The 26,111-nt window shown below is 53.3% G+C and overlaps 1 protein-coding gene across 4 annotated transcripts in view; it reads left to right on the top strand.

Moving 5' to 3' along the window:
- Positions 1-26,111, top strand: part of LOC138511197 (tropomyosin beta chain) — a 208,846-nt gene that overhangs the window by 65,247 nt on the left and 117,488 nt on the right. For all 4 annotated transcript variants that reach the window (XM_069626718.1, XM_069626716.1, XM_069626719.1 and 1 more), the window contains exon 2: positions 21,672-21,797. In XM_069626718.1, coding sequence (XP_069482819.1) covers positions 21,672-21,797 — 126 coding nt within the window. The remainder of the gene's footprint in view (positions 1-21,671; positions 21,798-26,111) is intronic.

Raw genomic sequence — 26,111 nt, 5'->3', positions numbered from 1 at the left:
GGTGACAACAGGCGAAGCTATGCAAATTGGCATTGTCTCTAAGTATCCTAAGGCAACAGCTCCCTCTAGCGGTGACAACAGGCGAAGCTATGCGAATTGGCATTGTCTCTATGTATCCTGAGGCAACAGCTCCCTCTAGCGGTGACAACAGGCGAAGCTATGCGAATTGGCATTGTCTCTAAGTATCCTAAGGCAACAGCTCCCTCTAGCGGTGACAACAGGCGAAGCTATGCGAATTGGCATTGTCTCTAAGTATCCTAAGGCAGTAGCTCCCTCTAGCGGTGACAACAGGCGAAGCTATGCAAATTGGCATTGCCTCTATGTATCCTGAGGCAACAGCTCCCTCTAGCGGTGACAACAGGCGAAGCTATGCGAATTGGCATTGTCTCTAAGTATCCTAAGGCAACAGCTTCCTCTAGCGGTGACAACAAGCGAAGCTATGCGAATTGGCATTGTCTCTATGTATCCTGAGGCAACAGCTCCCTCTAGCGGTGACAACAGGCGAAGCTATGCGAATTTGCATTGTCTCTATGTATCCTAGCTCCCTCTAGCGGTGACAACAGGCGAAGCTATGCGAATTGGCATTGTCTCTATGTATCCTAAGGCTACAGCTCCCTCTAGCGGTGACAACAGGCGAAGCTATGCAAATTGGCATTGTCTCTATGTATCCTAGCTCCCTCTAGCGGTGACAACAGGCGAAGCTATGCAAATTGGCATTGTCTCTATGTATCCTAAGGCAACAGCTCCCTCTAGCGGTGAGAACTGCACATGACTGCATCAGACAAACATTCAGGGACAACCATACATCTGGCCTTTTATTATATTATTAGATAGATTTGTTCAACCCAAGAGAGAGAGCTTGCAAGGATGCAGGCAATTGCATACATGTTTCACCCTGTGTGTGGATCATCCGTGTAGTATGGTCTGACATCCTTCTTCTTCATAAGGTTGTACCGAAGGTGGCGGCACAGGCATTGTTCATCCAATTAGACGATATACGCCCATCAACATCTTCAGTTATGTAACGACTGTCACTCATTTCCACTATTCCAGCAAAAGCAATAGCCAGCAGTAGGTTTTAGCACAGCATGCAAATCCCAGTGAAAAACTGAATAATACCTGCAAGTAAACCATAAACCGATCAGAGCCACCACCACAGAGTGAGGACACATGACCCGAACTCAAGGCCTCATTCAAATAATCTCTGGTGAAGCCTGAAATACCGCAGAAAATCTCTGCTGCCTTAACTCTAAGCAGCCCTTTCCTACGGGTCTGAGTTGTGCAAATAATAACCTCAGCAAGAGAGGCTGACTCCGGAACAGACAGAGTCTTGACATCCAATCAGCATCTGAGAGGCTGACTCTGGAACACGTAGAGTCTTGACATCCATTCACCATCTGAGAGTCTGACTCCGGAACAGAGTCTTGACATCCATTCAGCATCTGAGAGGCTGACTCCGGAACAGAGTCTTGACATCCATTCACCATCTGAGAGTCTGACTCCGGAACAGAGTCTTGACATCCATTCAGCATCTGAGAGGCTGACTCCGGAACAGACAGAGTCTTGACATCCATTCACCATCTGAGAGGCTGACTCCAGAACAGAGTCTTGACATCCATTCACCATCTGAGAGGCTGACTCCAGAACAGAGTCTTGACATCCATTCACCATCTGAAAGGCTGAATCCGGAACAGACAGTCTTGACACCCATTCACCATCTGAGAGGCAGACTCCGTAACAGAGTCTTGACATCCATTCACCATCTGAGAGGCTGACTCCAGAACAGAGTTGTGATACCCATTCACCATCTGAGAGGCTGACTCCAAAACAGAGTCTTGACACCCATTCACCATCTGAGAGGCTGACTCCAGAACAGAGTCTTGACACCCATTCACCATCGGAGAGGCTGACTCCGGAACATAGGAGCAATACCCATTCACCATCTGAGAGGCTGACTCCAGAACAGAGTCTTGACACCCATTCACCATCTGAGAGGCTGACTCCAGAACAGAGTCTTGACACCGTTCACCATCTGACAGGCTGACTCCAGAACACAGTCTTGACACCCATTCACCATCTGAGAGGCTGACTCCAGAACAGAGTCTTGACACCGTTCACCATCTGAGAGGCTGACTCCAGAACACAGTCTTGACACCCATTCACTATCTCAGAGGCTGAAACCAGAAAAGAGTCTTGACACCCATTCACCATCTGAGAGGCTGACTCCAGAACAGAGTCTTGACGCCCATTTACCATCTGAGAGGCTGACTCCGGAACAGACAGAGTCTTGACTTCCTTGGGGGCTGGACCATGAGGGGTGTGTTTAGCAAACACCAGCAAACGTACGGTGGGTTCATAAGGGCTTAAAAAGTCCTTCACCTTCAATAGTTATCTTAGCGGAAAACACCTATTAGACTTACTCATCTTAGGTGGAACAAAGTTTTCAAGCCTTTATAAACCATAACAGCCATAAAACGGGCATGCAGAGGTTCTAAACTACAACTCCCATCAGTCCTAGTCAGATGGTGAGGGATCATGGGATTCGAGGTCAGCAGCATCTGGAGAGCTGCAGGTTGCAGTCTCCTGGCCTACCCTTAGTGGTGTCATGCACGGCCTCCTCTCCTTTCCTTCAGTCACTCTTCCCACCTCTCTTTTTCTTTCTCGTTACTCTCTCGTTTCCTCAATCAGTCTTCTCTACCTCAGGTTACTTCTTCCCAGCCATCTCACTCTCTCCCACGGGTTACTTCTTCCCAGCCATCTCACTCTCTCCCTCGGGTTTCTTCTTCCCAGCCATCTCACTCTCTCCCACGGGTTACTTCTTCCCCGCCATCTCACTCTCTCCTTTGGGTTTCTTCTTCCCAGCCATCTCACTCTCTCCCTTGGGTTACTTCTTCCCAGCCATCTCTCTCTCTCCCACGAGTTACTTCTTCCCAGCCAACTCACTCTCTCCCACGGGTTACTTCTTCCCAGCCATCTCACTCTCTCCCACGGGTTACTTCTTCCCAGCCATCTCACTCTCTCCCACGGGTTACGTCTTCCCAGACATCTCACTCTCTCCCTCGGGTTAGTTCTTCCCAGCCATCTCACTCTCTCCCATGGGTTACTTCTTCCCAGCCATCTCACTCTCTCCCACGGGTTACTTCTTCCCAGCCATCTCACTCTCTCCCTCGGGTTTCTTCTTCCCAGCCATCTCACTCTCTCCCATGGGTAACTTCTTCCCAGCCATCTCACTCTCTCTCTCGGGTAACTTCTTCCCAGCCATCTCACTCTCTCTCTCGGGTTTCTTCTTCCCAGCCATCTCACTCTCTCCCACGGGTTAGTTCTTCCCAGCCATCTCACTCTCTAACTCAGGTTTCTTCTTCCCAGCCATATCACTCTCTACCTCAGGTTTCTTCTTCCCAGCCATCTCACTCTCTCCCTCGGGTTAGTTCTTCCCAGCCATCTCACTCTCTCCCACGGGTTACTTCTTCCCAGCCATCTCACTCTCTCCCACTGGTTACTTCTTCCCAGCCATCTCACTCTCTCCCATGGGTTACTTCTTCCCAGCCATCTCACTCTCTCCCACGGGTTACCTCTTCCCAGCCATCTCACCCTCTCCCACGGGTTACTTCTTCCCAGCCATCTCACTCTCTCCCTCGGGTTACTTCTTCCCATCTTCCCAGCCATCTCACTCTCTCCCACGGGTTACTTCCTCCCAGCCATCTCACTCTCTCCCTTGGGTTTCTTCTTCCCAGCCATCTCACTCTCTCCCACGGGTTACTTCTTTCCAGCCATCTCACTCTCTCCCTCGGGTTACTTCTTCTCAGCCATCTCACTCTCTCCCACGGGTTACTTCTTTCCAGCCATCTCACTCTCTCCCTCGGGTTACTTCTTCCCAGCCATCTCACTCTCTCCCACGGGTTACTTCTTCCCAGCCATCTCACTCTCTCCCACGGGTTTCTTCTTCCCAGCCATCTCACTCTCTCCCACGGGTTTCTTCTTCCCAGCCATCTCACTCTCTCCCTCGGGTTTCTTCTTCCCAGCCATCTCACTCTCTCCCACGGGTTACTTCTTCCCAGCCATCTCACTCTCTCCCACGGGTTACTTCTTCCCAGCCATCTCACTCTCTCCCACGGGTTACTTCTTCCCAGCCATCTCACTCTCTCCCTCGGGTTACTTCTTGCCAGCCATCTCACACTCTCCCTCGGGTTTCTTCTTCCCAGCCATCTCACTCTCTCCCTCGGGTTTCTTCTTCCCAGCCATCTCACTCTCTCCCACGGGTTACTTCTTCCCAGCCATCTCACTCTCTCCCACGGGTTACTTCTTCCCAGCCATCTGACTCTCTCCCACGGGTTACTTCTTCGCAGCAATCTCACTCTCTCCCTCGGGTTTCTTCTTCCCAGCCATCTCACTCTCATCTTCGGGTTTCTTCTTCCCAGCCATCTCACTCTCTCCCATTGGTTACTTCTTCCCAGCCATCTCACTCTCTCCCACAGGTTATTTCTTCCCAGCCATCTCACTCTCTCCCACGGGTTGCTCTTCCCAGCCATCTCACTCTCTCCCACGGGTTACTTCTTCGCAGCCATCTCACTCTCTCCCTTGGGTTAGTTCTTCCCAGCCATCTCACTCTCTCCCACGGGTTACTTCTTCCCAGCCATCTCAATCTCTACCTCGGATTACTTCTTCCCAGCCATCTCACTCTCTCCCACGGGTTACTTCTTCCCAGCCATCTCACTCTCTCCCTCGGGTTACTTCTTCCCAGCCATCTCACTCTCTAACTCAGGTTTCTTCTTCCCAGCCATCTCACTCTCTACCTCAGGTTTCTTTTTCCGAGCCATCTCACTCTCTCCCTCGGGTTACTTCTTCCCAGCCATCTCACTCTCTCCCACGGGTTACTTCTTCCCAGCCATCTCACTCTCTTCCTTGGGTTTCTTCTTCCCAGCCCTCTCGCTCTCTCCCTCGGGTTTCTTCTTCCCAGCCATCTCACTTTCTTCCTCGGGTTTCTTCTTCCCAGCCATCTCACCCTCTCCCATGGGTTATTTCTTCCCAGCCATCTCACTCTCTCCCTCGGGCTTCTTCTTCCCAGCCATCCCCCTCTCTCCCTCGGGTTTCTTCTTCCCAGCCATCTCACTCTCTCCCTCGGGTTACTTCTTCCCAGCCATCTCACCCTCTCCCCTGGGTTATTTCTTCCCAGCCATCTCACTCTCTCCCTCGGGTTTCTTCTTCCCAGCCATCTCACTCTCTCCCTCGGGTTTCTTCTTCCCAGCCATCTCGCTCTCTCCCTCGGGTTTCTTCTTCCCAGCCATCTCACTCTCTCCCACGGGTTTCTTCTTCCCAGCCATCTCACTCTCTCCCTCGGGTTTCTTCTTCCCAGCCATCTCACTCTTCCCTCGGGTTACTTCTTCCCAGCCATCTCACTCTCTCCCTCGGGTTACTTCTTCCCAGCCATCTCACTCTCTCCCTCGGGTTTCTTCTTCCCAGCCATCTCACTCTCTCCCATGGGTAACTTCTTCCCAGCCATCTCACTCTCTCTCTCGGGTAACTTCTTCCCAGCCATCTCACTCTCTCTCTCGGGTTTCTTCTTCCCAGCCATCTCACTCTCTCCCACGGGTTAGTTCTTCCCAGCCATCTCACTCTCTAACTCAGGTTTCTTCTTCCCAGCCATCTCACTCTCTACCTCAGGTTTCTTCTTCCCAGCCATCTCACTCTCTCCCTCGGGTTAGTTCTTCCCAGCCATCACACTCTCTCCCACGGGTTACTTCTTCCCAGCCATCTCACTCTCTCCCACGGGTTACTTCTTCCCAGCCATCTCACTCTCTCCCTCGGGTTACTTCTTCTCAGCCATCTCACTCTCTCCCACGGGTTACTTCTTTCCAGCCATCTCACTCTCTCCCTCGGGTTACTTCTTCCCAGCCATCTCACTCTCTCCCACGGGTTACTTCTTCCCAGCCATCTCACTCTCTCCCACGGGTTTCTTCTTCCCAGCCATCTCACTCTCTCCCACGGGTTTCTTCTTCCCAGCCATCTCACTCTCTCCCTCGGGTTTCTTCTTCCCAGCCATCTCACTCTCTCCCTCGGGTTACTTCTTCCCATCTTCCCAGCCATCTCACTCTCTCCCACGGGTTACTTCCTCCCAGCCATCTCACTCTCTCCCTTGGGTTTCTTCTTCCCAGCCATCTCACTCTCTCCCACGGGTTACTTCTTTCCAGCCATCTCACTCTCTCCCTCGGGTTACTTCTTCCCAGCCATCTCACTCTCTCCCACGGGTTACTTCTTTCCAGCCATCTCACTCTCTCCCTCGGGTTACTTCTTCCCAGCCATCTCACTCTTTCCCACGGGTTACTTCTTCCCAGCCATCTCACTCTCTTCCTTGGGTTTCTTCTTCCCAGCCATCTCGCTCTCTCCCTCGGGTTTCTTCTTCCCAGCCATCTCACTCTCTCCCTCGGGTTACTTCTTCCCAGCCATCTCACCCTCTCCCATGGGTTATTTCTTCCCAGCCATCTCACTCTCTCCCTCGGGCTTCTTCTTCCCAGCCATCCCCCTCTCTCCCTCGGGTTTCTTCTTCCCAGCCATCTCACTCTCTCCCTCGGGTTACTTCTTCCCAGCCATCTCACCCTCTCCCATGGGTTATTTCTTCCCAGCCATCTCACTCTCTCCCTCGGGTTTCTTCTTCCCGGCCATCTCACTCTCTCCCTCGGGTTTCTTCTTCCAGCCATCTCACTCTCTCCCTCGGGTTTCTTCTTCCCAGCCATCTCACTCTCTCCCACGGGTTTCTTCTTCCCAGCCATCTCACTCTCTCCCTCGGGTTTCTTCTTCCCAGCCATCTCACTCTTCCCTCGGGTTACTTCTTCCCAGCCATCTCACTCTCTCCCACGGGTTGCTTCTTCCCAGCCATCTCACTCTCTCCCTCGGGTTACTTCTTCCCAGCCATCTCACTCTCTCCCCGGGTGACTTCCTCCCAGCCATCTCACTGTTTTCCACGGGTTACTTCTTCCCAGCCACCTCACTCTCTCCCTCGGGTTACTTCTTCCCAGCCATCTCACTCTCTCCCTCGGGTTACTTCTTCCCAGCCATCTCACTATCTCCCTCGGGTTACTTCTTCCCAGCCATCTCACTCTCTCCCTCGGGTTTCTTCTTCCCAGCCATCTCACTCTCTCCCACGGGTTACTTCTTCCCAGCCATCTCACTCTCTCCCTCGGGTTTCTTCTTCCCAGCCATCTCACTATCTCCCACGGGTTTCTTCTTCCCAGCCATCTCACTCTCTCCATCGGGTTTCTTCTTCCCAGCCATTTCACTCTCTCCCACGGGTTACCTCTTCCCAGCCATCTCATTCTCTCCCTCGGGTTTCTTCTTCCCAGCCATCTCACTCTCTCCCTCGGGTTACTTCTTCCCAGCCACCTCACTCTCTCCCTCGGGTTTCTTCTTCCCAGCCATCTCACTCTCTCCCTCGGGTTTCTTCTTCCCAGCCATCTCACTATCTCCCACGGGTTTCTTCTTCCCAGCCATCTCACTCTCTCCCTCGGGTTTCTTCTTCCCAGCCATTTCACTCTCTCCCACGGGTTACTTCTTCCCAGCCATCTCACTCTCTCCCTCGGGTTTCTTCTTCCCAGCCATCTCACTCTCTCCCACGGGTTACTTCTTCCCAGCCATCTCACTCTCTCCCTCGGGTTACTTCTTCCCAGCCATCTCACTCTCTCCCACGGGTTACTTCTTCCCAGCCATCTCACTCTCTCCCTCGGGTTACTTCTTCCCAGCCATCTCACTCTCTCCCACGGGTTACTTCTTCCCAGCCATCTCACTCTCTCCCTCGGGTTACTTCTTCCCAGCCCTCTCACTCTCTCCCACGGGTTACTTCTTCCCAGCCCTCTCACTCTCTCCCACGGGTTACTTCTTCCCAGCCATCTGACTCTCTCCCACGGGTTACTTCTTCCCAGCAATCTCACTCTCTCCCTCGGGTTTCTTCTTCCCAGCCATCTCACTCTCTCACTCGGGTTACTTCTTCCCAGCCATCTCCCTCTCTCCCAAGGGTTAGTTCTTCCCAGCCATCTCACTCTTCCCTCGGGTTACTTCTTCCCAGCCATCTCACTCTCTCCCACGGGTAGCTGTAAGTCCAATTTCTCTCTTTCATCTTCTTCCCCCACAGATCTCCCCTCTCCTCCTCAGTCATTTCCCTTCCTTCTCAGACAGTCCCCTTTCCCTCCAGCCAGCCCCCCTCCCCCAGGTGGCTTGGCTCCCCTCTCTCTGCAGTCTCCTCTCTTGGTCAGTCCCCTTTCCCTCCAGCCAGCCCCCCCTCACCAGGTGGCTTGCACCCCCTCTCTCTGCAGTCTCCTCTCTTGCTCAGTCGCCTTTCCCTCCAGTCCCCCTCCCCCAGGTGGCTTGGCTCCCCTCTCTTTGCAGTCTCCCCTCTTGGTCAGTCCCCTTTCCCTCCAGCCCCCCTGCCCCAGGTGGCTTGGCTCCCCTCTCTCTGCAGTCTTCTCTCTTGATCAGTCCTCTTTCCCTCCATCCAGCCCCCCCTCCCCAGGTGACTTGCATCCCCTCTCTCTGCAGTCTCCTCTCTTGGGATGTCCCCTTTCCCTCACGCCAGCCCCCCCTCCCCAGACGTCTTGGCTCCCCTCTCTCTGCAGTCTCCTCTCTTGGTCAGTCCCCTTTCCCTCCAGCCAGCCTCCCTCCCCTGGGTGTCTTGCATCCCCTCTCTCTGCAGTCTCCTCTCTTGGTCAGGCCCCTTCCCTCCAGTCAGCCCACCTGCCCCAGGTGGCTTGGCTCCCCTCTCTCTGCAGTCTCCTCTCTTGGTCAGTCCCCTTTCCCTCACGCCAGCCGCCCTCCCCCAGGTGGCTTGCATCCCCTCTCCCTTCTGCAGTCTCCTCTCTTGGTCAGTCCCCTTTCCCCCCAGCCAGCCCCCCTGCCCCAGGTGGCGTGGCTCCCCTCTCTCTGCAGTCTCCTCTCTTCGTTAGTCCCCTTTCCCCCCAGCCAGCCCTCCTGCCCCAGGTGGCGTGGCTCCCCTCTCTCTGCAGTCTCCTCTCTTGGTTAGTCCCCTTTCCCTCCAGCCGGCCGCCCTCCCCCAGGTGGCTTGCATCCCCTCTCCCTTCTGCAGTCTCCTCTCTTGGTCAGTCCGCTTTACCAGTCCCCCATGCCCCAGGTGGCGTGGATCCCCTCTCTCCAGCCAGCCCCCCGTCAGTCCCCTTTCCCTCCAGCCAGCCCCCCTCCTCCAGGTAGCTTGGCTCCCCTCTCTCTGCAGTCTCCTCTTTTGGTCAGTCCCCTTTCCCTCACGCCAGCCGCCCTCCCACAGGTGGCTTGCATCCCCTCTCTCTTCTGCAGTCTCCTCTCTTGGTCAGTCCCCTTTCCCCCAAGTGGCGTGGCTCCCCTCTCTCTAAAGTCTCCTCTCTTGGTCAGTCCCCTTTCCCTCCAGCCTGCCACCCTCCCCCAGGTGGCTTGGCTCCCCTCTCTCTGCAGTCTCCTCTCTTGGTCAGTCCCCTTTCCCTCCAGCCAGCCCCCATCCCCCAGGTGGCGTGGCTCCCCTCTCTCTGCAGTCTCCTCTTAGGTCAGTCCCCTTTCCCTCCAGCCAGCCCCCATCCCCCAGGTAGCGTGGCTCCACCTCTCTGCAGCCTCCTCTCTTGGTCAGTTCCCTTTCCCTCCAGCCAGCTCCCCCTCCCCCAGGTGGCTTGGCTACCCTCTCTCTGCAGTCTCCTCTCTTGGTCAGTACCCTTTCCCTCCACCTCCAGCCAACTCCCCCTCCCCCAGGTGGCTTGGCTCCCCTCTCTCTGCAGTCTCCTCTCTTGGTCAGTCCCCTTTCCCTCCAGCCAGCCCCCTCCCCCAGGTGGCTTGGCTCCCCTCTCTCTGCAGTCTCCTCTCTTGGTAAGTCCCCTTTCCCTCCAGCCAGCCCCCCTCCCCCAGGTGGCTTGGCTCCCCTCTCTCTGCAGTCTCCTCTCTTGGTCAGTCCCCTTTCCCTCCAGCCAGCACCCCTCCCCCAGGTGGCTTGGCTCCCCTCTCTGGCAGTCTCCTCTCATGGTCAGTCCCCTTTCCTTCCAGCCAGCCCCCCTCCCCCAGGTGTCTTGGCTCCCCTCTCTCTGCAGTCTCCTCTCTTGGTCAATCCCCTTTCCCTCCACCTCCAGCCAGCCTCCCTCCCCTGGGTGTCTTGCATCCCCTCTCTCTGCAGTCTCCTCTCTTGGTCAGGCCCCTTCCCTCCAGTCAGCCCCCCTTCCCCAGGTGGCTTGGCTCCCCTCTCTCTGCAGTCTCCTCTCTTGGTAAGTCCCCTTTCCCTCCAGCCAGCCCCCCTCCCCCAGGTGGCTTGGCTCCCCTCTCTCTGCAGTCTCCTCTCTTGGTAAGTCCCCTTTCCCTCCAGCCAGCCCCCCTCCCCCAGGTGGCTTGGCTCCCCTCTCTGTGCAGTCTCCTCTCTTGCTCAGTCCCCTTTCCCTCCAGCCAGCCCCCCCTCCCCATGTGACTTGCATCCCCTCTCTCTGCAGTCTCCTCTCTTGGGATGTCCCCTTTCCCTCACGCCAGCCCCCTTCCTCAGGTGTCTTGGCACCCCTCTCTCTGCAGTCTCCTCTCTTGGTCAGTCCCCTTTCCCTCCAGCCAGCCTCCCTCCGCTGGATGTCTTGCATCCCCTCTCTCTGCAGTCTCCTCTCTTGGTCAGGCCCCTTCCCTCCAGTCAGCCCCCCTTCCCCAGGTGGCTTGGCTCCCCTCTCTCTGCAGTCACCTCTCTTGGTAAGTCCCCTTTCCCTCCAGCCAGCCCCCCTCCCCCAGGTGGCTTGGCTCCCCTCTCTCTGCAGTCTCCTCTCTTGGTAAGTCCCCTTTCCCTCCAGCCAGCCCCCCTCCCCCAGGTGGCTTGGCTCCCCTCTCTCTGCAGTCTCCTCTCTTGGTCAGTCCCCTTTCCCTCCAGCCAGCCCCCCTCCCCCAGGTGGCTTGGCTCCCCTCTCTCTGCAGTCTCCTCTCTTGGTCAGTCCCCTTTCCCTCCAGCCAGCCTCCCTCCCCCAGGTAGCTTGGCTCCCTTCTCTCTGCAGTCTACCCCCTTTCCCTGGCAGCTTTCCCTCCAGCCAGCCCCCCTCCCCCAGGTGGCTTGGCTCCCTTCTCTCTGCAGTCTCCTCTCCTGGTCAGTCCCCTTTCCCTCCAGCCAGCCCCCCTCCCCCAGGTGGCTTGGCTCCCCTCTCTGTGCAGTCTCCTCTCTTGGTCAGTCCCCTTTCCTCCAGCCAGCCCCCCTCCCCCAGGTGGCTTGGCTCCCCTCTCTCTGCAGTCTCCTCTCTTGGTCAGTCCCCTTTCCCTCCAGCCAGCCCCCCTCCCCCAGGTAGCTTGGCTCCCTTCTCTCTGCAGTCTCCTCTCTTGGTCAGTCCCCTTTCCCTCCAGCCAGCCCCCCTCCCCCAGGTAGCTTGGCTCCCTTCTCTCTGCAGTCTCCTCTCTTGGTCAGTCCCCTTTCCCTCCAGCCAGCCCCCCTCCCCCAGGTGGCTTGGCTCCCTTCTCTCTGCAGTCTACCCCCTTTCCCTGGCAGCTTTCCCTGCTCCTCGCATAACTGATGACGCCATGTCTGCAGAATTTCAGTGAACTTTCTAAAACACCATGTTTGGTTTTGTTCTCTGGTTATTTGGCAGAGAGGCTGACCGCGTCATCTCCCTGTCCCCTCCCGCCTCTCTTCCCCTCTGCTTTCCCGTGCCCCCTTCCTGCCCCCACCCACCCCATTCCTCTTTCCTCGTTCTCTCTTTCGCCTCTCCCATCTTTAGCCGTTTTCACGACCTTCCCTCCTTCTTTCCTCGCTCTCTTGCCGTCGCTTCTGCCCCTGTTTGTCCTCTCTCCATGTACCCACCCGTTCCTCCTCTTCTCTCTCCTCATTTTCAATTCTTGCCCTGTTCCTCCCCCACCCTCGGTTGCTCCCCTTTAGCGCTGGTGCATTTGTCTCCCCCTTTCCTTGCATCCATGTCCCTTCTCTCTTTCCCTCTCCTCCTTCACCCTCTATTCTTCCTCTCATGTATGTCCTCACTTATTCTTCTTTGTTTTATTCTACCCATCTTTCCTCACCTTTCCCTGCTCTCCTTTCTTGCTTTCCTTTTCCCTTTCACTCCTTCCCTCTTCCCGTCTCTCTATAACAGGGGTCTGCAACATTTGGCTCTCCAGATGTTTTGAACTACAATACCCATTAGCCCTAGCTAGTTTAGTCTACGGTGAAGGATCATGGGAGTTGTAGTCTAAAACATCTGGAGAGTCAAAGGTTGCAGCAACCCTGCTCTAAAACATTGCACCATTTGCCTTCTCCCTTCCCTCCTTCCATTGCGCTCCCTTTGTGTGATTTCTCTCCCCGTCTCTTTCTTTAGACTCCACTCTTTCTAGTGTCCTCGCACTCTCTGGATCTGGTACCCTACTGTCCCCTTCCAGCACTTAATGTGACACCCGTTGTCTACAACCTTATTCTTGCACTTGCCTCCTGTTGGCCGCACTACCTGTTGATTTTCTAGGGAGGGTTCAGCACTTTCCACTCCCCCCTGCCACTCGCACTTTCACCCTTCCCTCTCCCCTGCACTTGCGCGTTCTCAATGTCACTGGGCCGAGTAAGATCGTTGTTTTGTCCTCCCTTCCCTCGTCGCGCTCTGAAACACTTGTGTATGAGCGCGATACAAATAAAATACCATATCATATCATATACTGCTGGTTTCACACGCTCCGAATTGAGCAATCTTTACCATTGCAGGTAAATCCCCCCCCTCCCTCCTCGGTGATGGAAACTCCAACGATCCGCCCCCTTTCCATGAATCACCCTACCTGGGATGAACCCTTTGCTGGAAGTTTTCATGCAGGGAAGTTTCTAGTCAATGCAGCGCACCCCCCGAGCTGCAAAACCCGCCCAACATTACAAAAGCAATTCATTAAAAACAAATGCTGGTTTTATTAACTTGTAATTAAAGCGCGCTAAAGTAAAGAGAGTAAACATTGCCATGTAGACAACAACATTGCAACAAAGAGCTCCCTTTCATTGTCTGGTGTCTATATTCATTGCCTGATCAGGTCTGGGTTTTGCTGCCGCTTTATCGTTCTTCCATCATTTATTTTGTTATCATTTTGCTCTGAATTGAAAGTATAAAAAGAGCCCTGCACAATCCATCCTTTAAATCCTGAAAGGAGGTTTCGCAGGCGGTGGTCTACGATACCGTCTTCTGCATCTTCTTGGAAGTTACATCATTCCGGGCACAGGGGCATGGCAATGGTCCCATACCCTCTGACCGGTAGTATCTAAAAAGGCTCTCACCTGCATCTGCGTGGTGGGGTTGTCCAATCCTTCACAGCTTGTACCTTCACTTCAAGAGGTTGTTTCTTACCTCCACTGACCAGGTGGCCTAGGTAAATCCCGGTACCCTGCGCTATCTGGCACTTCGTAGCCTTGATAGTCAGACCTGCATTCTGCAGCACCTGGAGCACTTGTCTCAAGTGGGGAAAGTGATCCTCCCAGGTGTGGCTGAAGACAGCAATGTCATCTAAATAGGTGACATTGAGATTTTCCAGACCCGACAAAACCTGGTTAACCATCCGCTGAAAAGTGGCAGGGGCATTCTTCAATCCGAAGGGCATCACAGTGAACTGATAAAGTTCTTCCGGGGTTGAGAATGCTGACCTCACTCTCGCTCCATCTGTCAAGCCGACCTGCCATTACCCTGCTGTGAGGTCACAGGTACTCATGTACGTGGCAGCGCCGAGCTTGTCAATGAGCTTCTCTGCCCGAGGAATGGGGTGAGCATCTGTCTTCGTGACAGAATTGAGCCCCCTGTAGTCCACACAAAAGCGAACTTCAGTCCTCCCATCACTGGTCATTTTAGAGACCAGTACCACCAGGCTAGCCCAGAGGCTGCGAGATGGCTCTATCACTCCAAGGGACAGCATCTTGGAAACTTCCTCCTTGATGGTGTCCCTTATTTATTTATTTTAATTTTTGTAACGCGCCAACATGCCTGTGGGCCTCAGGGCGAACACAAAGACAAGACAAAGACAAACAGGCACATGAAGCAGAAGAGGAGAAAAGAGTCGATGAGTTATTCCAAGTTAAAAAAGTGAGTTTTTATGGCATGTTTGAACACAGTATAGCTCTGGATCTTCCGTATCCGGGCTGGAAGTGTGTTCCAAAGAAGGGGACCCTGAGCATCCAGAGTGGTTCCTCCAAACTTGGCTGTCCTGAATTTGGGGTGTTTAAGAACGATGGCAGTGGATGAACGAAGATTCCTCACATTAGGCTTAGTGCTAATACGAGCTGACAGGTATTTAGGACTACTTAGACTAAGGCATTTGTGGCACTTATTGTTCATCCGGTGAATCCTACTCTTCAACGGCTTACGGTCTCCAGTGTCCACACCATGGGTGCACCAATCTGCGCGACCGGGAGTCAGAGAAAGCAGACCAGCAAACTGTCCCAGTAAACGGTGACCGTCTGTCTATTGCTCTTCTGGCAGGTCCGTTGCAAGGATGACACCTTCAACTGACCCATCTGTGGCTTCAGTGTGCAAGAGGTCTGGGAGGGGATCGGTCTCCTCCTCAGTCTCTCCGTCAGTCACTAATGCCATGACCAAGTCATCCCGGCTATAATGGGGGTTTGAGCCGGTTGACGTTCAAGACCCTGCACATCTGTTTAGGTCCTTTCACGTCAATGAGATAATTCACCTCACTGACCTTTTCCAGCACACAGTGGGACCTCGTACTGCATGTCCGAACAGAAGCTCAAAGGGACTAACCCCTACCCCGTTCTGTGGCACCTCCCTGTAGGCGAACAAAAGGCATGGCAGGAGAATATCTAATGTTCTCCTCAGGTGCTATTCCAAGCCACTTATCATGCCTTTCAGGCTCTTGTTGAACCGCTCAACACGCGCATTTGTGGATGAAAAGATGTAGAAACGATGTAGAGAACCTATAGGTGACTCCACACTCTTGCCACATGGCCTTCATATATGCTGATATGAAGTTTGATCCCCTATCAGAAAAGACTTCCTTGGGGAATCCAACATGGGAGAATATTCCAATCAGAGGCTTTGCGACCACGGGGGCTTCTATTCTCCTCAGAGGGACAGCCTCAGGGTATCTTGTGGCTTGGTCTACCACCACCACCAAGATATATCTGTTCCCTGAGCTGCATTGAGGATCCAAAGAACTCATAATATCCATGCCTATTCTCTCGTAAGGCCGCCCAACCACGGGTAGTGGAATTAAGGGGGCTTTTGTGGCACCACCTGACTTGCTAGAAACTTGAAAAGTCAGGCAGATCTGGGCAAATTCCTTAGTCTTTACGCCAAACTGCGGCTAGTAAAAGTGTGCAATGTCTTAGTCACTCCCAAGTGATCCACTAAAGGAATTCGGTGAGCCAAATCCAATAGGAACGTTCTGTGGCATTGGGGAATCACCAGCCTTCTGGTGCCCTTGCTCTCAGAATCTTTTGGCTCACTGTATAGGAGTTCATCCGCCCAGTACACTTTGATCAGTCCAGGGGCCTCACCCTTAGCCTGCTCCTCTGCTTGCTTCAGCAGAGGAGCAGGCTAAGAGTAGGACACTCATTCTGTGCGGTGAAGAGGTCAGTCTGACCTGGGCCCCCAGCTGATGCGAACTCATCCAACTTGGGCGGGCCCTTGAGATCTGCACCCACCTGGTCCTCCACCTCAGGATCCTGCACTGCGCCAGGCAACTCTGAAGTCACTGAGTCGGCTACTACCAAAGTAGGGTCCTCAGTGGCTACTCACCCCTCTCCCGCAGGAGTAGGTGAATACGTAGTCTGTGGAACTGGGAATCGGCCAAAAGGACCGAGTTGAAAAGGCCGGATGCGTGATTTCACTGAATTTCGTCTATTTTAAAATTATGAACGGCCCAAAAGTTTGACCAAATCACATATTCGGTACTGGGGGCTGAGGAGGTGTCCCCCGCACCCTTGCTCACTATATTGTGAGTGGGGGTTGCGGCTGACTCCTCCTGCAGCCATCCCGAAAAAAAAAGAAAATGGAAACAAAAGGAAAGGACCTTGCAGCGCAGGTTCCCAATCAAGGAAGTGAAAGGGAACAGGAGTTGCAGGGACACAGCGGGTGGGCAGCAAGGTAAGTAGGGGGTTGGTGGTGTGGGTAGGGGTGTGGGCCAAGTCAGAAATGTTCAGGGGAGAAAAGACGGAAGGTTCTTTTGGAAAAATAATCTTTGGTCTTTTCTCCGTGGAACTGGACTAGGGGCTACTGGCCACATCGGTCCCTCCAACAAGCCCTCTGGAAGCACTCCAGGCCCTAAGGCTCTGAGAGTGTTCAATCTGGCACTCTCTTTGGCACTCGATCGGGTAGCCGCTGCGACTATTTCCAGATCAGGAAGATCATTACCCAACAGACATGGGACAGGGATGGAGTCTTTCATCACTACACGGTGCTGGGTCGTTTCACCTTTCCAGATGAACTCAACTATTGCCAAGGGGTACTTACTCTTTCCGTCAAACCCACTGACGCACAAATCGGGCCCATCGATATACTGGTCCGGCTGTACCCACTACCGGGTGACAGCAGTGACGCTAGCCGCAGTGTCTTGGACCGCAGGAGTTTTGTGTCCATTGATATGCACATGTTCTAGATAGAGTTGAGTATTATTGGGTACTGGGGTATCTTCTGGAGACCCGGTACTGTTCCCACTCAGTGTAAGCAATCCTCATTTGGTCACTCCCTGGTCTAGTGGGAAGTCCTCCTCTAAGAGGCCCACACTAATGATGGTCTCTTCCACGAGACCAACATTCGCTATGGCTTGCTTGGGGAAGCCCTTGCAAGCAGGATCCCCTTTCCTATGGCCCTGTTCCTTACATATACGAAACATCCTCCGGGTGCTGAGAACGCAGGTGTCCCAGTGTTAGGGGTGCCTGCACTCTTCTTTTCGGTGTGCACGGGTGAACTAGAGTTTTGGGATTTCCGTTCGTTCCTTTAGGGACCTGACTTCGAATAGGATTGGGTTGTCCGCTGATTTCTCTTCTGGCTGGGGTGTGCTCGCCTGAGCCTTTTTCTGATGCCCCAGGCACTGTATTTCTTTATTTTATTTATTTATACCGCACAGGGAACCCGCAGGCATCAGGGCACCGACACAAACACAAAGGGACATGTGAGAGGACGGGACAAACGTGAAGGGTTCCGACCCTTGACTGCTTACCTCATGGTTCAAAGTTGCGAGTTAATTTGAAGAGCAAGGTTTTCAATTGGGTACGGAAGGTGTTCACATTTTTTTCCAGACAGAGCCAACCTGGGAGTGAATTCCACACTTGTGCTGCCCCCATGGGGAATGCTCTACCAAGTGTGCCGTCCTTTTTAAATCTGAGGGACCTAATTGTTCCTGTGTTAACCAACCTAAGAGTGCGGTTAGGGTTGTACAGACAGGGCAGGGCTTCAGGTTCACCGGGGACCTTCCCTACGAGCACTTATGCATCAGAGTGGCTGTTCTGAAGTGAATGTGGGCACGTATGGGAATCCAGTGAAGGGATTCTCTCCCTTATGAAATATGTTCCCGTCTAGGGATACTCTTGATGTTCCGAACTGCATAGTTTTGGAGCGTCTACAGGTGACGTATGCATTTCTCCCTGGCCCTGATAAAAAGGGAGTTACAGTAGTCGAGTCGTGATAGTATGATGGCTTGACCAATAGAGGCCCAATTCACCTCATAGATGTAGGGTTTGATGTTCCTAAGACGTTTCAGGTAATAGTGAACCAGGACCAGGCGAGTGAGGCAGCGCCTAGCTACTTCAGGATGGACTGACAGGAAGAGGACCATGTGAGTGAGGCAGCGCCTAGCGAACTTCAGGATGGACTGACAGGAAGAGGAACATGTAAGTGAGGCAGCGCCTACCTACTTCAGGATGGACTGACAGGAAGAGGACCATGCGAGTGAGGCAGCGCCTAGCTACTTCAGGATGGACTGACAGGAAGAGGAACATGTGAGTGAGGCAGAGCCTAGCTACTTTAGGATGGACTGACAGGAAGAGGAACATGTGAGTGAAGCAGAGCATAGCTACTTCAGGATGGACTGACAGGAAGAGGATCATGCGAGTGAGGCAGCGCCTAGCTACTTCAGGATGGACTGACAGGAAGAGGACCATGCAAGTAAGGCAGCGCCTAGCTACATCAAGCAGGACTGACAGGAAGAGGACCATGCCAGTGAGGCAGCACCTAGCTACTTCAGGATGGACAGACAGGAAGAGGACCATGCGAGTGAGGCAGCGCCTAGCTACTTCAGGATGGACTGACAGGAAGAGGACCATGCGAGTGAGGCAGCGCCTAGCTACTTCAGGATGGACTGACAGGAAGAGGACCATGTGAGTGAGGCAGCGCCTAGCTACTTCAGGAGGGACTCAACAGGTCATGTGCAGGAGCCAGTCCCATTGATGTTGCAGAGGGGACCACCCCACAGGGCGACATCAAATCAGCTCTCATGCTTACATGGAGATTCCAAAGGCAGGTTAGGGGTGGGGAGGATGCCCCCAGCAGCTGCTGAATGGAAGTTCCACCACACTCTTCCAGAGAGCTTTCCCAGGATGTTCACTGCCAGGGCTCTCCTGGGATCCGGCCACAGGCGCCATTCACCCTTCATTCAATGAAATGTGCTTTTATATTCAGGTCACTGCAGCCAGATGATGTGAGCTTTTTTACTAACACAAACAATGTGCAAAAAGTATGTCTTCGCTTTTTGGTAATTATTTGAAATATTTTTGTGGGTAATTGTCACCAGCCAGGGAGCATTGTCACACTCGCAGAAAACTGAATGTGTGCAGCGGAACCAAAGGAAATAAAGCGGGCAGCACAGTGCAGTCCCAACATTTCCCTCCACACTGCCCCACGAAATAAATAAATCCATCTGCCATCCATCCCTCCAGCCAGTGATTCACACCCATCCCTCCCTCCCTTCATCCATTCCCACTCCCTCCCTACATCCCTCCTTCCACCCATCCCTTCATCCATTCCCACTCCCTCCCTACATCCCTCCTTCCACCCATCCCTTCATCCATTCTCCACTCCCTCCCTACATCCCTCCTTCCACCCATCCCTTCTTTCCTCCATGCCTCCACCAATCCCCATTCCTCCCTCCATCCCTGCTTTCCTCCACCCCTTCCTCATTGGTCTGTGCCTCCATCTATCCATCCTTCCTTCTCTTCACCCATCCCTCATTCCATCCATCCCTTTATATCTCCATACCTCCTTCCATCCATCTATCCCAATCCTTACCACCCTCCTTCCTTTCATCCTTCATGCCCTTCGTCATTCTCTTTATCCCTCCCTCCATCCCACCAAATCCTTCTTTTCTCCATCCATCCCTCTCTTCCTCCCACCATCCATCCTTTCCTCTACCCCTCTCATCGCTCCCTCCTTCCCCCACCCCTCACTCATCCATCTATGTATCCCTCCATCCCTCCCTCCTTCCCTCCACCTATCTCTCTATTTATTCCTCCATTCTCCCTCCATCCCTCCTTTACCCCCAGCTCTCCCTCCTTCCCTCCACCCCTCCCTCATACCATCCATCCCTTTATTTATCGCTCCATGCTCCCTCCATCCCTCCCTCACCCCACATCCCTCCCTCCTTCCCTTCACCCCTCCTTTATCCCATCTATCCCATTATGTATCCCTCCATGCTTCCTCCACCCCTCCCTTAACCCTCTCTCCTTCCCTCTACCCCTACCTCACCCTGGGCTCCCGCCAATCCAGCTCCAGACCCAGGCACAGCACAGATGCTGCCCTCCTCGACCTTAAAATCCATCTCGATGGCAACTGTGATGCTGGCGAACTAGCCATTCTCCTCCTCAACCTCTCTGCAGCCTTTGATCTTGTTGACCACCACAGTCTCTGCCAACACCTCACCACCAAATGTAACTTCTCCAGAGAAGCCACCACCTGGACCAAAGTGTTTCTCATCGAGCGACCCGCTAGGTCATCGCAGGCTCAGAAGCTGCCGACCCCTTACCTGTGCCCTACGGCGTCCCTCAGGGCTCCTGCATTTCACCCACCTTGGCACAACATGTACACTAAACCCCTGTTTGACCACCTGGACAACCTTCCAATCCTCGACACAAACTTTGCAGGCAACACTCAAATCCTGCTAACACTAACTGGTAAATACACCGCTGATTCCACAAACATCAGTCAAGTTTGGAGCGTCATTCAGGCCTGGATGGCGGAACGCCACCTATGCCTGAATGATGACAAAACCGAGCTCCTCATAGTGGGCTCCCCGCACCGTCTTAAATGGCTGGACCCCGCTTTTGCATCATTCTGCATTGACGGGAACCCTACCAGCGTATTGAGCCACGTGAAAACACTGGGCGTTCATTTAGGAGCAGAACTATGTATGCATCAACACGTCAAGGCCCTACCACTAGACTCGTCAACCCCAGAAGGAAATTCCTATCCACTGACAGTTGCCTCACCCTCGCCCGAGCACTCCTAGGCAGCACACTGGACTAATGCAATGCCATCCTTGCAGGAACTCCCTGAAAAAATCTGGCTAAACTTCAGCAGATGCAAAACAATGTCCTCCGGGCCGTCTGAGGCCTCAAACGCTCGGACCACATCTCTCATGCCAGACGGGAGGCCCACTGGTTGCCAATCAAAGCACGCATTGATTTCAAGATTCTCTCCCTAAGGCACAGATGCATCCACAATACTGCACCCTCCTTCCTCACCCAGCGCACCCCCAAAAGAGCAAAACTCCCCAGCCTTCGCTCCTCATCCAGCTCGACTTTAACCATCCCTAGATTCACGAGGAAAAGAGCTTTGGGGGAGGGGTCGGGGGGTCACTTGCTTCATGGACATCAGCCCCACCCTGTGAAATGCCCTACCTCCTCACATCCAAGAACAGCCATCCTACCTCATTTTCAGAAAACAGCTATAAAAAAAAAAACAGCCCCCCCCCCCCGGATCCAACTTGACTCTCTGCATCATTTCCTGTCTTGCTTATGTCCTGTCATCATGTTTGGTTTCTTTCCTCTAAGTCTATCTGCGCTGTGATGCTTACGGGCTTGGCCGCTGTCAATAAATGCAATAAATAAATAAATAAATAAATAAATGCCATCCGTCCCTTTTTTTTGTATCCCTCCAAACCTCCCTTCGTCCCTCGGCCCCCCTCCTTCTCTCCACCCCTCCCTCATCCCATCCATCCCTTCCTTCCTTTATCCCTCCATGCTCCCACCTTCCTGCCATCCCTCCTTCCCTCCACCCATCCCACCACCTCTCTCTCCATCCCCTCCTTTTCTCCACTCCACCCCTCCTTCCCTCCACCCATCCCACCACCTCTCTCTCCATCCCTTCCTTTTCTCCACTCCACCCCTCCTTCCCTCCACCCATCCCACCACCTCTCTCTCCATCCCCTCCTTTTCTCCACTCCCCCCCTCCCTCCCTGCACCCATGCCACCACCTCTCTCTCCATCCCCTCCTTTTCTCCACTCCACCCTTCCTTCCCTCCACCCATGCCACCACCTCTCTCTCCATCCCCTCTTTTCTCCACTCCCCCCTCCTTCCCTCCACCCATCCCACCACGTCTCTCTCCATCCCCTCCTTTCCTCCACTCCACCCCTCCTTCCCTCCACCCATCCCACCACCTCTCTCTCCATCCCCTCCTTTTCTCCACTCCACCCCTCCTTCCCTCCACCCATGCCACCACCTCTCTCTATGCCTCCTTTTCTCCGCTCCACCCCTCCCTCCATGTCTGCTCGGATGCTCAGCCTGTCTCGTGCCCTTGTCTTGCAGCTGGAGGAGGAGGTGATGAGCCTGCAGAAGAAGATGAAGGGCACAGAGGACGAGGTGGACAAGTACTCGGAAGCCGTCAAGGACGCGCAGGAGAAGCTGGAGCAGGCCGAGAAGAAGGCGGCAGATGTAAGTAGCACAGCAGCCTGCCCTGGCCCTGCCCCTGGCAATGAGAATGAGTCCGCAGGAGTCATCTCCTATAGTGCATTTTCCAGCCCTGCCATATAAGCTTGATATGAGGTTGCACCTGGGTACACGGTGCCTACAGATGAGCCTGCAGGGATGCACCAGGCATAGGTGCCCTGCCCTATTGTATCCGCATTGTACTGATGGCCCCTTAGGAGTCCTCTCCTATTGTGTGAGAGTTGTACTGATGGCCCCTTAGGTGTCCTGTCCTATTGTGTGAGAGTTGTACTGATGGCCCCTTAGGTGTCCTGTCCTATTGTGTGAGGGTTGTACTGATGGCCCCTTAGGTGTCCTGTCCTATTGTGTGAGAGTTGTTCTGATGGCCCCTTGGGTGTCCTGTCCTATTGTGTGAGAGTTGTACTGATGGCCCCTTGGGTGTCCTGTCCTATTGTGTGAGCGTTGTACTGATGGCCCCTTAGGAGTCCTCTCCTATTGTGTGAGCGTTCTACTGATGGCCCCTTAGGTGTCCTGTCCTATTGTGTGAGAGTTGTACTGATGGCCCCTTAGGAGTCCTCTCCTATTGTGTGAGTGTTGTACTGATGGCCCCTCAAGAGTCCTCTCCTATTGTGTGAGCGTTCTACTGATGGCCCCTTAGTTGTCCTGTCCTATTGTGTGAGCATTCTACTGATGGCCCCTTAGGTGTCCTCTCCTATTGTGTGAGTGTTGTACTGATGGCCCCTTAGGTGTCCTGTCCTATTGTGTGAGAGTTGTACTGATGGCCCCTTAGGTGTCCTGTCCTATTGTGTGAGCGTTGTACTGATGGCCCCTTAGGAGTCCTCTCCTATTGTGTGAGAGTTGTACTGATGGCCCCTTAGGTGTCCTGTCCTATTCTGTGAGAGTTGTACTGATGGCCCCTTAGGTGTCCTGTCCTATTCTGTGAGAGTTGTACTGATGGCCCCTTAGGTGTCCTGTCCTATTGTGTGAGTGTTGTACTGATGGCCCCTTAGGTGTCCTGTCCTATTCTGGGAGAGTTGTACTGATGGCCCCGTAGGTGTCCTGTCCTATTGTGGGAGCGTTCTACTGATGGCCCCTTAGGTGTCCTGTCCTATTGTGTGAGCGTTCTACTGATGGCCCCTTAGGAGTCCTCTCCTATTGTGTGAGTGTTCTACTGATGGTATCTTAGTTGTCCTGTCCTATTGTGTGAGAGTTGTACTGATGCCCCCTTAGGTGTCCTGTCCTATTGTGTGAGAGTTGTACTGATGGCCCCTTAGGTGTCCTGTCCTATTGTGTGAGAGTTGTACTGATGGCCCCTTAGGTGTCCTGTCCTATTGTGCGAGAGTTGTACTGATGGCCCCTTAGTTGTCCTGTCCTATTGTGCGAGCGTTGTACTGATGGCCCCTTAGGAGTCCTCTCCTATTGTGTGAGCGTTCTACTGATGGCCCCTTAGTTGTCCTGTCCTATTGTGTGAGAGTTGTACTGATGGCCACTTAGGTGTCCTGTCCTATTCTGTGAGAGTTGTACTGATGGCCCCTTAGGTGTCCTGTCCTATTGTGTGAGCGTTGTACTGATGGCCCCTTAGGAGTCCTTTCCTATTGTGTGAGAGTTGTACTGATAGCCCCTTAGGTGTCCTGTCCTATTCTGTGAGAGTTGTACTGATGGCCCCTTAGGTGTCCTGTCCTATTGTGTGAGCGTTGTACTGATGGCCCCTTAGTTGTCTTGTCCTACTGCGTCAGCGTTATACTGATGGCCCTTAGGTGTCCTGTCCTATTGGGTGAGCGTTGTACTGATGCCTCCTCTAGGTGTCCTGTGCTACTGTGTCAGCGTTGTACTGATGGCCCCTTGGGTGTCCTGTCCTATTATGTGAGAGTTGTACTGATGGCCCCTTGGGTGTCCTGTCCTACTGTGTCAGCGCTGTACTGATGGCCCTTTAGGTGTCCTGTCCTATTGTGTCAGCATTGTACTGATGGCCCCTTAGGTGTCCTGTCCTGTTGTGTCAGCATTGTACTGATGGCCCCTTAGGAGTCCTCTCCTATTGTGTGAGTGTTCTACTGATGGCCCCTTAGGTGTCCTCTCCTATTGTGTGAGAGTTGTACTGATGGCCCCTTAGGAGTCCTCTCCTATTGTGTGAGCGTTGTACTGATGGCCCCTTAAGAGTCCTCTCCTATTGTGTGAGCGTTCTACTGATGGCCCCTTAGTTGTCCTGTCCTATTGTGTGAGCGTTCTACTGATGGCCCCTTAGGTGTCCTCTCCTATTGTGTGAGAGTTGTACTGATGGCCCCTTAGGTGTCCTGTCCTATTGTGTGAGCGTTGTACTGATGGCCCCTTAGGAGTCCTCTCCTATTGTGTGAGAGTTGTACTGATGGCCCCTTAGGTGTCCTGTCCTATTCTGTGAGAGTTGTACTGATGGCCCCTTAGGTGTCCTGTCCTATTCTGTGAGAGTTGTACTGATGGCCCCTTAGGTGTCCTGTCCTATTGTGTGAGCGTTGTACTGATGGCCTCTTAGGTGTCCTGTCCTATTCTGTGAGAGTTGTACTGATGGCCCCTTACATGTCCTGTCCTATTGTGTGAGCGTTCTACTGATGGCCCCTTAGGTGTCCTGTCCTATTGTGTGAGCGTTCTACTAATGGCCCCTTAGGAGTCCTCTCCTATTGTGTGAGCGTTCTACTGATGGCCCCTTAGTTGTCCTGTCCTATTGTGTGAGAGTTGTACTGATGGCCCCTTAGGTGTCCTGTCCTATTGTGTGAGAGTTGTACTGATGGCCCCTTAGGTGTCCTGTCCTATTGTGTGAGACTTTTACTGATGGCCCCTTAGGTGTCCTGTCCTATTGTGTGAGCGTTGTACTGATGGCCCCTTATGTGTCCTGTCCTATTCTGTGAGAGTTTTACTGATGGCCCCTTAGGTGTCCTGTCCTATTGTGTGAGAGTTGTACTGATGGCCCCTTAGGTGTCCTGTCCTATTTTGTGAGAGTTGTAGTGATGGCCCCTTAGGTGTCCTGTCCTACTGTGTGAGAGTTGTACTGATGGCCTCTTAGGTGTCCTGTCCTATTTTGTGAGAGTTGTAGTGATGGCCCCTTAGGTGTCCTGTCCTACTGTGTGAGAGTTGTACTGATGGCCTCTTAGGTGTCCTGTCCTATTCTGTGAGAGTTGTACTGATGGCCCCTTAGGTGTCCTGTCCTATTGTGTGAGCGTTGTACTGATGGCCCCTTAGTTGTCCTGTCCTACTGTGTCAGCGTTGTACTGATGCCTCCTCTAGGTGTCCTGTGCTACTGTGTCAGCGTTGTACTGATGGCCCCTTGGGTGTCCTCTCCTATTGTGTCAGCATTGTACTGATGGCCCCTTAGGTGTCCTGTCCTGTTGTGTCAGCATTGCACTGATGGCCCCTTAGGAGTCCTCTCCTATTGTGTGAGCGTTCTACTGATGGCCCCTTAGGTGTCCTGTCCTATTGTGTGAGAGTTGTACTGATGGCCCTTTAGGAGTCCTCTCCTATTGTGTGAGCGTTGTACTGATGGCCCCTTAGTTGTCCTGTCCTATTGTGTGAGCGTTCTACTGATGACCCCTTAGGTGTCCTCTCCTATTGTGTGACAGTTGTACTGATGGCTCCTTAGGTGTCCTGTCCTATTTTGTGAGAGTTGTAGTGATGGCCCCTTAGTGTCCTGTCCTACTGTGTGAGAGTTGTACTGATGGCCCCTTAGGTGTCCTGTCCTATTGTGTGAGAGTTGTACTGATGGCCCCTTAGGTGTCCTGTCCTATTGTGTGAGAGTTGTACTGATGGCCCCTTAGGTGTCCTGTCCTATTGTGTGAGCGTTGTACTCATGGCCCCTTAGGTGTCCTGTCCTATTCTGTGAGAGTTGTACTGATGGCCCCTTAGGTGTCCTGTCCTATTCTGTGAGAGTTGTACTGATGGCCCCTTAGGTGTCCTGTCCTATTGTGTGAGTGTTGTACTGATGGCCCCTTAGGTGTCCTGTCCTATTGTGTGAGCGTTCTACTGATGGCCCCTTAGGTGTCCTGTCCTATTCTGTGAGAGTTGTACTGATGGCCCCTTACGTGTCCTGTCCTATTGTGTGAGCGTTCTACTGACGGCCCCTTAGGTATCCTGTCCTATTGTGTGAGCGTTCTACTAATGGCCCCTTAGGAGTCCTCTCCTATTGTGTGAGCGTTCTACTGATGGCCCCTTAGTTGTCCTGTCCTATTGTGTGAGAGTTGTACTGATGGCCCCTTAGGTGTCCTGTCCTATTGTGTGAGAGTTGTACTGATGGCCCCTTAGGTGTCCTGTCCTATTGTGTGAGAGTTTTACTGATGGCCCCTTAGGTGTCCTGTC

Source organism: Ambystoma mexicanum, chromosome 6p, assembly GCF_040938575.1.
Source record: "Ambystoma mexicanum isolate Mex_15411 chromosome 6p, UKY_AmexF1_1, whole genome shotgun sequence".
Taxonomy (NCBI): Eukaryota; Metazoa; Chordata; class Amphibia; order Caudata; family Ambystomatidae; genus Ambystoma; species Ambystoma mexicanum.
This window is presented reverse-complemented; position numbering and strand designations above follow the sequence as displayed.